The sequence below is a fragment of the Megalobrama amblycephala genome, linkage group LG14, assembly GCF_018812025.1.
Source record: "Megalobrama amblycephala isolate DHTTF-2021 linkage group LG14, ASM1881202v1, whole genome shotgun sequence".
In the NCBI taxonomy this organism is placed as follows: domain Eukaryota; kingdom Metazoa; phylum Chordata; class Actinopteri; order Cypriniformes; family Xenocyprididae; genus Megalobrama; species Megalobrama amblycephala.
Genome location: NC_063057.1, coordinates 18,821,638 through 18,839,053, shown reverse-complemented (window position 1 = coordinate 18,839,053; position 17,416 = coordinate 18,821,638). Strand labels below are relative to the sequence as shown.

The following is a 17,416-nucleotide window of genomic DNA, read 5'->3' as shown; positions in this document are numbered from 1 at the left end:
TTGTCCGACAAAGCAGTCAGGAGTTAGATTAGGAGTAAGATTAACCTCGTTGGATTTAAACTTGAAAAATGGTGTGTACTGACGTCTTTCCGCGTTTGAAACAACATTCCTTCTCATGTTCATTCATGTTTATTTGATGCTATAAATGAGCTAGAAGGAAGAGATGATCGGTTTACTAGCCTCTTGAGCTGAGGCGTTACAGCAATCTGTGATGACACATTAAAGAGCCACAAAACTGTTTTTATTTGAATTTCTTAAAAAACTACACAGTTTGAAAGCTAGGACTTTGTTTAATATCATAAGTAACCTGCTTTGTCTTGTCTGTCGATGTGTGGTCAGTATCCTCTTTGCTCCGTGATGTATTTTTCATTGCGTGTGGCGTGACAGTGCTATGGCTTGTCGGACAAAGCAACAGTAACTAAGGGGGGCGGGTCTTTGCGAAGGGTCAATTACACAGACTATCAACACACTCTCAACAGGTAAATTACTTCTTTTTTAAAATAATTAATAATTAAAATTTTAACAAATGTAAAATTTTCAAGTTGTTACTGGTTTCCTACCAGTCATGTCTTTTTCTTGTTTTAGTTCAAAAGAATATGTGTGAACAGGATACTTATCTTCTCATCTCCGCTAAGGAACAGAGATATTGAATTTATGATCCACATTGTTACATTTTTTTTTAATTATTACTTTATGCATAAACATACCCAGTCACCAAAAAAACAAACAAACAGACATAAAAAAACATTAAAGCTATCCCATGACTTTATATCACTTTTTCCTGTTAACATTTTAAAGGGCTCACATACTGTCCATTTTTGCAAATGTTGGCGTTTATAAGCATAATTGTTTTTACATAAATAAAAGAGATACACTGTAACTGTAAATATGCTGATATAGTAATATTAATAAAAATAAACTATTAATAAAAATGTTATTTATAACACCATTAAGGTCCTATAGCACATTCAAAGCATGGTTCTTTATGGAACCTTATAAAAAGGACTATATTTAGCACCAAAAAGAGTTCTGCGACCAGCAATTAGCTTTTTCAGCAGGGGTTCCATTAGCATCCATACACATTCTTTTGTTCATCTAATTCTATCAATAACAACACAAGGACATCCACATGTGACAATTCTTTCAGCATTACTCCACCACCCCAACTCCACCTTTGTTTCTCAGATCTCTAATTAACTTCCATTAATTAATTAAGTAGCCCAGTGATGGAACTTAGAGCCCAAGTCACGTCATGCTCCAGCTCGTCCATTAGCCAAAACTCTTCATCTGTATCATTGTCCTATTATATGAACGTGGAAGAGCGCTTTAGTTTAGAGACTGCAAAGTGAATTACCACAACAAAAGGATTTTGAATACAAATGGTGGCTGTTTTGAATGAGCTTCATAGATCTCTGAGAGGAACTAACCTACAGTACTAAAGCAATGACCGTCAACAGGAACGATCAAACCAGACTTTACAATGGTACACTTCAGTGATCAAAAGAGGTGTTATTAACAAGCACCATAACGAGCAAACCAGATCTACATTTTTTAGCAATGTATGTATCATATGAACAAGCTAAGGATGAAAGTTGCATGTTCCATTCTAAAGAATAAAAGCTAATATTGTACTATTGACCAAGAAAGATTTTACACATGAGCTTTGAAATGAAACCATATTCACCATATTCACACTTGAAGTGCCAAAGTTGTGATGGCACATCTGTTGAGTGTGTTACAGCCAAAAAGGGAGTGAAAGGAAGACACTGGGTGAGTGTTTGTGTGCTGGATAGTGACAGGCTGGTATAAAAGCGCTTTGGCAGGAGTCCTCATTATCTCATCGAAAAACAAACAGCAGCGTGTCGCCCAAGTGAGCTCCATTTCCCCCACAATAGACCCAACATCTGCTTCACTCTGCTACTGTTCAGCTACCCCTCACACACAGCACATAGCCTTCTCTGCTAATTAACACCCTTTGCTTATTGTTACACATCTCACAAACACACCTCAGTGTAAACAGGGCAAAAGGTACCGTGAGTAAGTGTGAAATGCAAATCTCACAATCCTCTGCAAAGTACCGTTGCTAACAGAGGGCGTTAAGGTGGAGGTTGAAAGATGGGATGAAAAAATGCATCCTGACTCTGCACCTCCGGCGTTTGTGTAATTAATGGCTGGAGAGGTGAAGAAAGGTGTGAAAGTAGGAAGATGCCATGTTGAAGGACAGAGACAGGACAGATAGATAGATAGATAGATAGATAGATAGATAGATAGATAGATAGATAGATAGATAGATAGATAGATAGATAGATAGATAGATAGATAGATAGATAGATAGATAGATAGATAGATAGATAGATAGATAGATAGATAGATAGATAGATAGATAGATAGATAGATAGATAGATAGATAGATAGATAGATAGATAGATAGATAGATAGATAGATAGATAGATAGATAGATAGATAGATAGATAGATAGATAGATAGATAGATAGATAGATAGATAGATAGATAGATAGATAGATAGATAGATAGATAGATAGATAGATAGATAGATAGATAGATAGATAGATAGATAGATAGATAGATAGATAGATAGATAGATAGATAGATAGATAGATAGATAGATAGATAGATAGATAGATAGATAGATAGATAGATAGATAGATAGATAGATAGATAGATAGATAGATAGATAGATAGATAGATAGATAGATAGATAGATAGATAGATAGATAGATAGATAGATAGATAGATAGATAGATAGATAGATAGATAGATAGATAGATAGATAGATAGATAGATAGATAGATAGATAGATAGATAGATAGATAGATAGATAGATAGATAGATAGATAGATAGATAGATAGATAGATAGATAGATAGATAGATAGATAGATAGATAGATAGATAGATAGATAGATAGATAGATAGATAGATAGATAGATAGATAGATAGATAGATAGATAGATAGATAGATAGATAGATAGATAGATAGATAGATAGATAGATAGATAGATAGATAGATAGATAGATAGATAGATAGATAGATAGATAGATAGATAGATAGATAGATAGATAGATAGATAGATAGATAGATAGATAGGGTTAGGTTATACTGTACTTAGTTCAGGCTGTTTTCCTGACATCTGGAGCCAAGGACTTCTTACCCCAGTTCATAAGAGTGGGAATAAATTGGACCCTAATAATTTCAGAGGCATTTGTGTGAGCAGTAATCTGGGGAAGTTATTTAGCAGTATTTTAAACAATAGAATTGTAAATGTCCTGAGTCCGAGTTTGGCTCCCTTCCAAATCACAGAACAACTGACCACAATTACACCCTATACACCCTAATCAATAAACACGTAAAACAGACCAAAAACGGAAAAATATTTGCATGCTTTGTCGATTTCTATTTGATTAGATTTGATTCTATTTGGCACGACGAATTGTATTACAAACTTTTACGAAGCGGTGTAGGGGGTAAAGTTTTTGACATTATAAAATTAATATATTCGAACAACAAGTGTGCAATACGAATTGGCACCAAACATACAGAATTCTTCACTCAGAAGAGAGGTGTACGTCAGGGCTGTAGCCTGAGTCCAATGCTGTTCAACATTTACATTAATGAACTAGCGGTGCAGTTGGAAAAGTCTACAGCTCCTGGACTCACTCTACAAGACAAGAACATCAAGCTCTTGCTGTATGCAGATGATCTGGTGCTTCTGTCACCCACTGCACAGAGACTGCAGCACCTGGACCTGCTGGACAACTATTGCCAGAACTGGGCCCTGGCAGTAAACCTCAAGAAGACCAACATTATGGTCTTCCAGAAACAGCCCAGATGTCAGGAACATAGATACCAGTTCAGTCTAGGCAGCACCGCCCTAGAACACATGATGCAGTACACTTACCTCGGTCTGATCATCACTGCATCAGGAGTTTCAGTATAGCAGTGAATGCTCTCAAAGATAAAGCTCGAAGAGCTCTATACGCCATCAAGAAAAGATTCCAAAACATTGATTTACCAATTCCAATCTGGTGTAAAATCTTTGATAGTGTGATTCAGCCCATTGCGCTGTATGGAAGTGAGGTTTGGGGTCCACTCAGTGATCAGAGCTACACTAGATGGGACAGGCATCCAACAGAAGCCCTACAGACAGAATTCTGCAAAATTATTCTCAAACTACAAAGAAGAACACCCAATAATGCATGTAGGGCAGAATTAGGCCAATTCCCATTGATTATTACAGTTTTTCTCCATTGGTTTGGCTCATTTCTTGAAACAGAAATTACATTCTCAAAACAACATGGACAAACCTCCAAACCACTTGGCAATTGTTCACAACAGAATTGATTTTCTCATTCATTTCATCATATTGCAAATGTCTAAGTACATGTCTCAGTGTCTCAGTACATCTTTGCAAATGAATAAGTACAGGTAGCCTACATTTAGCACAATTTCCAAGTGAATAGATCTTGTTGATAATCTGATTGTTGATTCACAGTCTAATGGTTGTTCACTCCAAAACGTGTCAGCGTCATTTCATTGTATAAGTCATCACATGCACAATTGTCTGTTCAATTGTCAAAATTAGTCAAGAACATAATACCATGAATACCATATATAAGTCCTTGGAACATTTGATAAATGTATTACAGCAATTGACAGTCAGGAGAAACTAGAACTTGACTAACATGTAAAATGTAAGTCAGTTTCTGGTTGCCCATCACAACCTTTTTACAATTAAGCAGTGGTTCCCAAACTTTTTTGGCTTCAGTACCCACTTTACCTGATTTGTGTATCCAGGTAATCCAGGTATGAATGTATTTGATTTATCTGACTTCAACATTTTGCCTAAAAACTGCAATTATCATTATAATCCTTATTTTGAAGAATATAAAATACAATAAGAAAAAGGGTCAAAGAGCTGCAATTAGTGCCTCCCATGTAAATCTATCTAATACTGTGGGTTTTACTGTAACATTTCAGTAAGTCTAGTCATTGATGATTTTCCCCCTTTTCTTTCTGTCAAATACCCCCTGTAGTACCTCTGCATAGGGGTACATGTACCCCAGGTTTGGAACCACTGGAGTAGTGGCCAGTAGTATATTGAACTTGTGGAGAACATAGAACATTCCTATGTAATTGTCTGTAACTGTAGTGTATGACTCTTCTGTATGACTGATTTGATGTTTTCTTTTTTTACGCTATTGTAGAGAACAATGGCATTGGAAGGAAACAAGCGACCAGTGAACTGTTGGATGAACAAACAAATGAACAGATTATTGTGCATGTGATGACTTAAATAATAAAATGACGCCGACACGTTTTGGAGCGAACAACCATTAGACTGAGAATCAACAATCAGTTTAGGTCAACAAGATCTGTTCACTTGGAAATTGTGCTAAATGTAGGCTACCTGTACTTAATCATTTGCAAAGATGTACTGAGACATTGAGACATGTACTTAGACATTTGCAATTTGATGAAATGAATGAGAAAATCAATTCTGTTGTGAACAATTGCCAAGTGGTTTGGAGGTTTGTCCATGTTGTTTTGAGAATGTAATTTCTGTTTCAAGAAATGAGCCAAACCAATGGAGAAAAACTGTAAATAAATTCAGGAAGTCAATAAAGAACTTTACACCTGTGACTGAAGTAGAACAAATAAAGATAATATTAGGAGAGGGACCGACAGCAGCACTGGCTGTGAGATATGTGTGGACGTGCCACAGCCTTAGAGACAGCAGGTGAATGTGTGTAATGTGTGTGTCTGACCTCAGTGTGTTTCCCTACCGTCCACCACAGTGACCCTTAGTATGTGTGTATATATGTTAAAACACTGTGGTATCAAATGTTCAGACATGTTCTAATTTGTTACACCGTTAATTTAAGTTTAAGTTATGTTATAACATTTGATACCGTTATAATATTTGATAATATTTTCTTCTATTATACAGATGTTTTTATTAGTGTTTTATGTATGCTTTGGCAATATTGTATGATTTACAGTCATGCCAATAAAGCAATTTTGAATAGATAGATAGATAGATAGATAGATAGATAGATAGATAGATAGATAGATAGATAGATAGATAGATAGATAGATAGATAGATAGATAGATAGATAGATAGATAGATAGATAGATCCAACTTTCAAATCCCTTTGAAACTCAGACTAATTGGTCAGCGTCTCAGTCAAGAAGAAACTTGTGTTTGGTGTGAAACTGTTCAGTGAATCTGTCAGCTGAGTACCTGAAAGGCATCAGTTTCTCAGTCTGAAGACTCTGATGTCCTCTCTTGTCTTGTTATTGTGCTTCTGGGCCTTCAGTTCTCTCTCTGTGTTAGTTAGATCCACTTTGCTTTTTTCTGTCAAGACAGTAATACACACATAAAGATTTCATATCTCAAAAGAACAATAGACTGGAGGGAAAGCATTATAAGCATGTGCTAACTGCTAAGATAATAAAGTTTCTCTAGTACTAAGTTAGCACTCTGATAACTTACTAGAATGATAAGATAATGATAACACAGTAATGGTTGCTTACAACGGTGATATGCCTTCACTGATAAAGATCAAATGTACAAATAAGTACAGTACAGTCCAAAAGTTTGGAACCACTAAGATTTTTAATTTTTTTAAAAGAAGTTTCGTCTGCTCACCAAGGCTACATTTATTTAATTAAAAATACAGTAAAAAACAGTAATATTGTGAAATATTATTACAATTTAAAATAACTGTGTATTATTTAAATATATTTGACAAAGTAATTTATTCCTGTGATGCAAAGCTGAATTTTCAGCATCGTTACTCCAGTCTTCAGTGTCACATGATCCTTCAGAAATCATTCTAATATGCTGATTTGCTGCTCAATAAACATTTATGATTATTTTCAATGTTGAAAACAGTTGTGTACTTTTTTTTTCAGGATTCCTTGATGAATAGAAAGTTCAAAAGAACAGCATTTATCTGAAATACAAAGCTTCTGTAGCATTATACACTACCGTTCAAAAGTTTGGGGTCAGTAAGAATTTTTATTTTTATTTTTTTAAAAAGAAATTAAAGAAATGAATACTTTTATTCAGCAAGGATGCATTAAATCAATCAAAAGTGGCAGTAAAGACATTTATAATGTTACAAAAGATTAGATTTCAGATAAACACTGTTCTTTTGAACTTTCTATTCATCAAATAATCCTGAAAAAAAAATATTGTACACAAATATTTTGTACAATTGTACACATTAAATGTTTCTTGAGCAGCAGATCAGCATATTAGAATGATTTCTGAAGGATCATGTGACACTGAAGACTGGAGTAATGATGCTGAAAATTCAGCTTTGCCATCACAGGAATAAATTACTTTGTCAAATATATTTAAATAGTACACAGTTATTTTAAATTGTAATAATATTTCACAATATTACTGTTTTTACTGTATTTTTAATTATAATAAATGTAGCCTTGGTGAGCAGACGAAACTTCTTTTAAAAACATTAAAAATCTTAGTGTTTCCAAACTTTTGGACTGTACTGTACATAAATAAAACCCTTATTTAAACACAAATAAAGACTTTAAATAGTATACACTTAAAATTATACTTAAAAGTCATGTTCGGTTGAGATTATGAGATGAGACTATATACACTGCCCTCCAAAAGTTTGGAAACGCCCTAGAAAAGTGCGGTTTTGGACAATATTGGCATGAATCCTTTTTAATTTGTGATAATTTTGCACTGATAAGGGACAACACAAACTACGAAAACATATTTTATTACATAAACAGTTTATACATAGAAAAAACTTAAATTTTCGATTCATCAAAATATCTACCATTAGCAGCTATCTGATCTAAACTCGGTTCTGATTGGTTCATTGTATTCTAAACTTAATTGGCGATCAATTGTTGAAGCTATTAAGGTGTGCTGACCCAAAAATCTTTTACAAACCTGAGCCAAGTTTAAACCAGTAACCAGGCATCACAGCTGGCAAAGGGGCATGTCTGACTTTGACATGGATATATTGCCATTATTATGTAATCAAAATGAAAATTATTATTGCTGGTCTTCAATGATAATGTCAAGTTACTTTAATGTATGCACCAAAAAATGATAAGGATTTATACTGAAACCACACTTTGCCAGGGGCGTTTCCAAACTTTTGGAGGGCAGTGTATTTGGCACTCCAGTGATGTATGTAAAAAAAATATATATATATAAATAAATAAATAAATAAAAAAGTTCAAATGGGTGTAGTAGGCTATCCATTGATCCATTCTAATTATTTTGTTTCTGTTTAGGAACAATTTGACACCAGCAAATAGATATTATAGAAAAAAATACAATAAATTAAAATCACAGCTGACTTAAGTGTATCTAGTGTGTACAACAGTCAGATCATCTTATTAAAATTAGAGAAGCTATTAACCCTTGGGGTTAAAATTAGGGCTAAAATTATTACTATAATGCTTTTAAATGGTTTCTTAACCTAGCATATATATCAAAAATCATCAAAAGTATGACCTGCTATCCTGAAAGATGAAGCACTTGGTGTGCCAAGCTCATTCTACTCCAATGGTGTTGATTCGACTGATTCTTGTGACAGAGCGCCATCTAGTGATGAGGTGTAACACTGGGTATGTGGAATAATAAAACTCTATCACATCAAAACAGTTTTCTTTTTCTTTTAAACGCTGGTTTCAGAGCATTTCGGGGTTTTTTATGATCGTAATAATAGGTATAGTAATCGGAATGAGCGGATCTCTTTGAAATTTGAAATGCTTCCTTCACATGAGAAGGAAAATGCATAACGGTGTTACAATAAAAATCTATAAATATACGTTCATTCGTTAAATTACGTGAATATTTGTTTAACTGTTGTGCAGTGTTAAGAATTAAAAAATCAAATCTTTAGCAATGACGACTGTCGTAAACACAAGCGTCTTTACGACAGCGCCCCTGCTTTTGCGCACGGGAAACCCCTGTGCGGCCTCTCCGAACGGCGCTCGAGCTCTGAAAGGTTTGTTCCTCAAGCGGTTCTCACTAATATACGTGTTTAAAGATAAATTTATGCTTAAATTAAAGCACAATTACTCTGTTTTTATTCCAGAATCATGCCAGCTAAAGGTCCTCTACAGTCTGTCCAAGTTTTTGGACGTAAAGTGAGTATTTAAAGGCTGTATGTCCTCATGTGCTCGCGCACGGCGTTGATGAGGGTTTGAGGTTAGCCGGCTATGCTAACAGATGTGTGAGGTTTTAAAAGATTGCAATAGCAATGTTTTATATACTTGATGTTATAAACGTAATCATTAGAGGTCATAAACAAGTATAGGTGCTCTTAAATCACTTAAAATGTAAAATAAGCACATGTCCTGTTTAGGCTGACAGTGAGTGATGAAGATTGTGTTAGTAATACTATTTGCTGACACGTGGGACAGTTCAGTGTGTACATGTACAGCTTTAACTGATACAAAACAGTTAATTTTGCATCTGATCTGCATATTTTCTGTTTTTAAATAGTTTGATAGATATATAGCAGACAGTGGTCTTGTCTGTCTTGCTAACTGTTTATCCTGTACTTGTGTCTGGCTTATTATAGCAATGGTTCTCGATTCTGATCATAAAAATAATCTATAATGTAATATTTAGGGAATCATTTGAATGTGCAGTGCTTTGGTCCATCAGTAGCAAGATTTAAGACCACATAGATCTTAGTGTCATATTTAAATATCTAAGAGCATGAGTTTCATATAATGGAGATGCTTTGGCTGATCTGTTTGTTCGCTATCAACAGAAAACAGCCACTGCTGTTGCCCACTGCAAGAGGGGAAATGGGCTTATTAAAGTCAATGGAAGACCTCTTGAGATGATCGAGCCTGTCACTCTGCAGTACAAGGTACTTTTAACACTGACATTGACTGCTCAGAATAGAAATATTCAGATCTCTATTTCAGTAAACACTTGAATGATTTGTTGATTTAATTGAATTGTTAACACATTAATGTAGATTTGATCATTACTCAATTGTGCTGTTCCAAACCTGTACAACTTTTTTCTTCTGTGGGTTTTTAAAGGATTAGTTCACCCGAAAAAATTAAAACAACGTCATTAATTACTCACCCTCATGCCGTTCCACACCAGTAAGACCTTCATTCATCTTCGGAACAAAAATTAAGATATTTTAGTTGAAATCCGATGGCTCAGTGAGGCCTGCATATACAGCAATGACATTTCCTCTCTCAAGATCCATTAATGTACTAAAAACATATTTAAATCAGTTCATGTGAGTACAGCGGTTCAATTATATTATAAAGCGACAAGAATATTTTTGATGCGGCAAAAAAACAAAAAATTGACTTGTATGGTGATGGCCTATTTCAAAACACTGCTTCAGGAAGCTTCGGAGCACAAATGAATCAGTGTATCAAATCAGTGGTTCGGAGTGCCAAAGTCACATGATTTCAGCAGTTTGGCGGTTTGACACGCGATCCGAATCATGATTCGATACACTGATTCATTTTGCTCCAAATCTTCCTGAAGCAGTGTTTTGAAATCGGCCATCACTATATAAGTTGTTGTTTTGGGTTTTTTTGGCGCACCAAAAATATTCTCGTCGCTTTATAATATTAATATTGAACCACTGTACTCACGTGAACTGATTTAAATATGTTTACATTAATGGATCTTGAGAGAGGAAATGTCATTGCTGGCTATGCAGGCCTCACTGAGCCATCGGATTTCAACTAAAATATCTTAATTTGTGTTCTGAAGATGAACGAAGGTCTTGCTGGTGTGGAACAGCATGAGGGTGAGTAATAAATGACATTATTTTAAATTTTGGGTGAACTAACCCTTTAAAGAATATCCTGATTTCAATCGGTGCTGTCAGCTTTCTGCAAGAAACACACCAAAATGGAAGATTTTGTTTACTGAGAACCTTGTCATCCTCTACAGCAATTGTTGCCATGTTCATGGGAAAATTATACTGCTTTTCAGTGTATTAATACAATTTACATTTGTGAATCATACCACTCGAGTTCTCAAGTTCAACTCATTGATTCATTCAGCGCATGTGTCACATGGACCGTTTTAATATTTTTGATACTTCTATAGTGGTATCTAGTGGTATTTTGTGTCCTTTTTGGAGCTTGAAAAGCATTCATTGCAATTGGAGAGTAAGTAGTATTTTTGTTAAATTCTGCTTTGGTGTTCTGCAGAAGAATCATCATATGTCTTACACAAGGATACGCAAATTATGACAGAATTTTCACTTTTCGGTGAACTGCTTTTATTAAAGTCACCATGAAATCAAAAGTTCACCCAAAATGTTAATTGTCATTTACTCATCTCATGTCATTCCAAACCCATAAGACTTTCATTCATCTTTGGAATACAAATGAAGATCTTCTAAAGGAAATCTGAGAGTTCTGTCCCTCTGTTGACAGTCCATGTATAAAGAGAGATAAATACAATCTTTTCATCATATAAAGCATTTAAGTCTCTTCAAAATAATTTGGACTAAACCACTCAATTCATATGGATTAGATTTTACAATCTCTTTATGAATGTTTTGAAGTGGTAGTTGTGTAGCTGTCAATGGAAAATAGCTCAGATTTCATTAAAAATCTTTGTTTCGAAGACAAACGAAAGTCTTGCAGGTTTGGAACAACATGAGGGTGGGTAAATGATGACAGAATTTTCATTTTGGGATAAACTAATCCTTTAAGTGTACCACACAGACCTTTAGCTTTGTGTGAGGAGATTTTGTTCATGCGTCATGCGTAACAGTGTGATTGTTTCCTTCAGCTGCTGGAGCCTCTTCTGCTGCTGGGGAAGGAGCGCTTCGCTGGCGTTGACATCAGGGTTCGTGTGAAGGGTGGTGGACACGTCGCTCAGATTTACGGTTAGTAACTGGCTTATGGTGAAACCCGTTTTCTCTGGATTGTCTAACTGTAAAAGTATTTGTACTTGATAATCAGTGAACAGTAAATGGATAGATTCTTTCCTAAGCCTCAATGTTACCAATACTTCTGTACTGACATTAACGTTTCATTCTTCTTTCAGCCATTCGTCAGGCCATCTCTAAAGCCTTGGTTGCCTATTATCAGAAATGTAAGTGTGGGTCATTGTCGTCAATTGTTGAAGATGAATGTGTAAGTATCTGCATTAATTGTCATATTTCTCTTCTCTCAGATGTGGATGAGGCTTCCAAGAAAGAGATCAAGGATATCTTGATTCAGTATGACAGGACCCTGCTGGTCGCTGATCCCCGCCGCTGCGAGTCCAAGAAGTTCGGTGGACCTGGAGCTCGCGCACGCTACCAGAAGTCCTACCGTTAAAATCTCTCTGTACATTTTCATATAATAAACCTGAGGGGGAAAAATTCAGTTGTTTTGAGTTGTTATTCCTAAGACTGTGTGCTTGTGGTCTTGAGTTTTAATGTGTTCAGTAGTCAATTGGTTTTAATTTCCACACTTGTACTGCAGGTTTTTGTATATTGCATAAACCATTTCATTGTTTATTGTGGCCTGCTTCACTGAGTCTAATAGTATAATTTCCACTGATATCCATTAAAACAAAATTATTGGTCCAGTGATTAAGGTAGTTAACAATTAATGTTAAAGGATGATGGGATAGGATGATGTTTGCATGGAAAGATTATGATAGAAGAAATAACCTGTTCATATGCTGTGAAAGGATAGTGCTCTAATACAATTGCTTTGAATAAACATGCTGATTATTGAAATGTACTAGCATTCTATTTTTGCTATAGAAAGATGTTGAATAATTCAGTGTTGATCAGAGTTGTGGAGCAGCTAATGTACTTTGCATGCTTATGGAGGTTTCGAAAGCAGCGCCAACTACTGGTGAAGTACACTCGATTTTAATTGTTTAGTGTTTGACACAAGAGGGCAGAAATGTGCCTTTTTAACCAATTTAATACTGTTTTTGAGTAATTTGGAATTTAGTTGAAGTGGCTGTAGTGTGAATATTCTTAATTCAGAAATATGTTTCTAATTATTGTAGTGTATTTTAAATACTATGTGGAGTAGCATTGCTCTGTGAATAATATTGTTATAAAACCAGACTTTCGCTGTTATTTTGTTGTAAATGTGGTGTTGTAACACGGTCATATCGGGTTCTAACCCAGTGAGATTTACAGGAAATTTCCTTGAATGATGAAAGTGAAAGCGATGTGTATTTTCTTTCACTAGAGGGAGCCAAACCTATACAGTCCTATATGTTGAAGCTTTTTACCCTGTTAATCCCAAAGATGATCATTCAGGTCAGCCGAAGGCACTTAGTCAGACTCTCTACTGATGATGACTGATATCTGAAATTTCCAGAAAGACTGGCAAAGCATTAGTGTGAGCACAAGGGAGGAAACACCAAATACATTTAGATTAAAGAAGCATGCATACTTGTTTTGTTGGTTTTAATCTCTGCAATACATCCTCTGAGTGTGATTCAGCAGTGGATCTGTTCTGTAGCTCTCAGATTCTGGGTGAGGTAAGACAGCAAGAGATAATGAAATAAGAGCTGTCTTGCTATAGGCTACACTGCTGCTCAGTCTGATGTGATTCACTTATGGTAAATGGCTGGTATTGATCCATCACTCAGTTGGATCACCAAGTAGACGCAGATGGCGAAAACACCATCTCCCGGCTCTCTTCTGACATTTGCATCCTGCTACTTTGCCTGAGGATGCTTCTTGCATTTCATTACAGTCTGATTCATGTAGATGCAATGAACTGTGGTGTCATCTATGAATAGGATACTATGGAGCGAGAAAATGCATGGGTTTGATCATATGATACTATCTTAAAATATGTGCGTTGATCCCCTATATATGCTTAGGGTAGGGTTTGGGTCCAGAATGAAAATAAACAAATACTGGGTTTTGATTTACTTTAATTCACTGTGCGTACATGTCAAAAACGTGATAAATCGGTAGTTCACAGCTTAGAAACAAGTCTAATTTGTCAAGGCACATTTTAAAATGATAAAATATTACGAATAGAACAACTTAGTGATTCTCTGAGTTCGCGTGTAGTCTAGGCCCATATAAACACCGTTTATTGTGTTTAAACTGGTTTTGAGAATGGCTTTACTCAAATATTTTAGGCGCATGCTCGAGCCTGCGCGCGCGAGGGAGAGCGCGTGAGCGAGCAGGACAGAGAGAGGTGAGGTTGTACCTGCATTATTAGCTGGGCTCCTTTATTTATAATAATGAAGATTAGAATCATTAGAACAAGGATATCAGGATGAGGGTGCGGGCACATTTACCTTTCTGGCGAATTTTCACAACTGAAACAAAATTATAGAAATCTATTTGGGAATTTCGCGTGAGGAAAGATTTCCTCGCGCAACGGGTTTAACCCACTCATGCTTGAATTATGACAACTTCAGTCAGGATTTTTTTTCATTATGTGTTTTATTGCTCTTAGGGCAAGATTTGAACTTTTTTTACACATACTTTTCAAAGAGATTTTTGAATGGACAGTATAGGCCTAACGTCATGCGTTTTTGGTTTTAACTGAAGAGATAGGCCTGCTGTACCACATTGACCGACCGAAAGCTGCTTGGTTTAAAAGTGACTTCTGTATGAGCTGTGCTTCACTGTTCGAATATTCTCTATTGACAGTAGACAATGGACCTTTTTTTGTCCGCGAAATAGCTGTTGTGACCGCATCTTCAAGCCCCCATGCAGTCAATTTTATCCTATAAAACTCATCTTTGATTACATATTTAATAGTGTGCAAATAATTTATTCATGCCTAATAGCTTGAGTGTAAAAACACCCTTGCTTCATTTAGTTAGCATATGCGGAACCATGAATATGCAAAATAGTCCCTACCTCCACTTAAAGGTGATAAAGAGGATCTTTTCGTCGACTGAGAAACCAAAGACTGTTACTGAGTTTTTGAAATGAGCGCATGCGTAAGAAAAACCCCCCTGCTTTCGAGGGAACGCCTCCCAAAACTCGTGCACGAGTATTGGAAAACGAGTGTTTACCACCGGCATTCTCTGTATCGTGTTAGTGGATTCATTATGTCGGACTCACCACAGGTAACTCATAATCTGCAGTTGTTACTCCTGTCTCCGGACAAAAACATCGCATGCGGCGCCTGTGGAGTGTGGAAAGTTACTGGAGAGCGCAGCCGCGCTCGTCTCTCACAAGGAACGTCATGGCAGTGATTGACAAGCCAGAGGGCCAATCGTTTATGCGATGATTGCGTAAACGATTGGCTGATGTTTTTAAGGCCCTACCTCGTGCACAGATGATGTATATTAATATTATTCCTTTCAGTGCACCTAATAAATAGTCTTTTATCAGTTAGTAAAGACAGTTTCAAGTAATATTGCAAAAATGTATAAAACAAAACATCCTCTTTAGCACCTTTAAAGTCCCCCTGAAATCAAAGTTGAAGTTTTTTAGCTTTTAGCATGAATATGTTAGCCTTAAAGTTATAAGCTGGTGTTCCAAAACAATGACAAAATTCGCATTTAGGAGGTATAAGCATTAAAATCTTACAGTCTCTCACTTCCGCTAAAATGGATCACAGATTTTCATGACATCACATCGCACTTCAGCTTCTTGTCAAATCTTCGGTCCAATCAGATGATCTCTAGAATCTGAAGTCCCGCCTACTCCTACACTACAAACAGACGCTGAAGCTGTGGTTGAAATCGGTCACTTGCTCACACATTTACTAGTTCCCACATGGTGAATGGCACATAGTGCACTATATAGAGAATAGGGAACGATTCAGACAGTGTAAATATGCTTTCCTTTGATGCGAATGAAGTACGTTTTCGCATTAGCGTCACATGAACTGACGCAGCACGAGCACAGTCTGCTCTGGCCCAGGGACACGAGAGCACAGAGCGGATCATATGGGTGATTCAGCTCAGACCACAAAAGGTATCGGACCCATTTGAATTCTGCACAGAATGCTGTATATTAAAGCGATATAAAGGACATTATGAGGAGAAACGGTTAGAGATTAGAAGGAAACTGAGGTTTTACAGAGTCTAACGACTCTTGCCGAGCTTTAACAATAATGAAACGCTATTGGCTATTTTAAAAAAGAGGCGGGGCTGTTTGATATATCGCCCTGTCTTCCTGTTTCAGTTGCAATTATGTCAACACATTAAATAATGCTGCACATTCCAAGACACTTCAGTGGACCTTTAATCACACCAGCTCGGACCTCCTGATCCACTTACTGTAGTAAATGCTACACAGTGGCAAGTGGAAATATTGGTTTAATTCAGCCATATGTGTTTGAACCAGAAGCTGATTCAGAAGGAAAAAAAGGAAGAGTGAATTATACAGGGTCGTCTATGCATCAGAATGGTATGTTTTATGTACATAACAGTGATTAATATGATTAGCCTTTGGCTTGACTAGGTTATCAAACAGCTAAGAATGTTGCTAATGTTCCACAAATCATGTTCCCCTTCATTATCTAAAAATCAGCATAGAAATGCTTTGACCGTCATAGAAAATCAGTGGAGAAAAGCCCCACCCCACACGTTAACTAGATTGATTACATGTCGGTGAATGTAGGAAACGGTTTCAAACTGTGTTTTTAGACTGTCTTTGGTACACTTGAGTTATGTACTCACTACTCAGCAATGGTGCTGACTGATGAATTTGCACGATTTGTCCTGAAGCATATTAAAAACAGCACACAAACATATAAACAACAACATTAAAAACTGAAGGACTTATTTATGTGCACATAATTTCGAGGCGATTTTATGTACATGTATAAATTGAATTAGTCCTATTGCCATTTTTTAGCTGAGAAGAACCAAAAATCCTTGAAATATCATATGGCGCATAACTTAATATGGATGGAAGAACTAGTTTGTGTTGTTAGCTGAATGTAATGTCCACCCCGCTTTTTGCTGATGAGTTTCAGACGGAGACATTCCTGACCTGAGGTAAAACTTAACCACAGAGTTCAAACGATTCACCACTACTGCTGAGCTTCCTGGACAAAGGCATGAGAACTCAGCTGCTGTTCGCATGGGATAGAGGAAGTACAACATTGACAAAAAAACGGACTGAGCCAAACTTGGGGGAACATTTCATGGTAATATCCCGTAGTAAATAGAGATACCATCATACTAGTATGATGGTGTTCCCACTAGGAAGAACATGTTGGCAAACCTGCTTTACCGGGAAGGTTAAGCAGATCTTTTCAGCAGGGTAGGAGATGTGAGCATCATGAGAAGATATTTTTAAGTTGTTGAGAAGGTTTTTGATCAAGAGAGCGTTATAATGAAGAAGATAGGTGTCTTTCAGCCATATTAGCACTAATACAGGACATTGGAAAAACAGAAGACACTCTAGAGTTGTTGTATCATTGCTCAATGTGGTGCTGTCATAGTACAAATCCC

The 17,416-nt window shown here is 36.3% G+C and overlaps 1 protein-coding gene across 1 annotated transcript; it reads left to right on the top strand.

The window, feature by feature from the left end:
- The first annotated feature begins 8,924 nt into the window (after window positions 1–8,924).
- Window positions 8,925–12,386, top strand: rps16 (ribosomal protein S16). Its single transcript, XM_048156471.1, has 6 exons — window positions 8,925–9,023; window positions 9,114–9,165; window positions 9,798–9,899; window positions 11,810–11,906; window positions 12,068–12,115; window positions 12,197–12,386. Exons 2-6 carry the CDS (start codon window positions 9,118–9,120, stop codon window positions 12,340–12,342), a joined length of 441 nt encoding a protein of 146 aa, XP_048012428.1. The 5' UTR covers window positions 8,925–9,023; window positions 9,114–9,117; the 3' UTR covers window positions 12,343–12,386.
- Window positions 12,387–17,416: the final 5,030 nt, after the last annotated feature.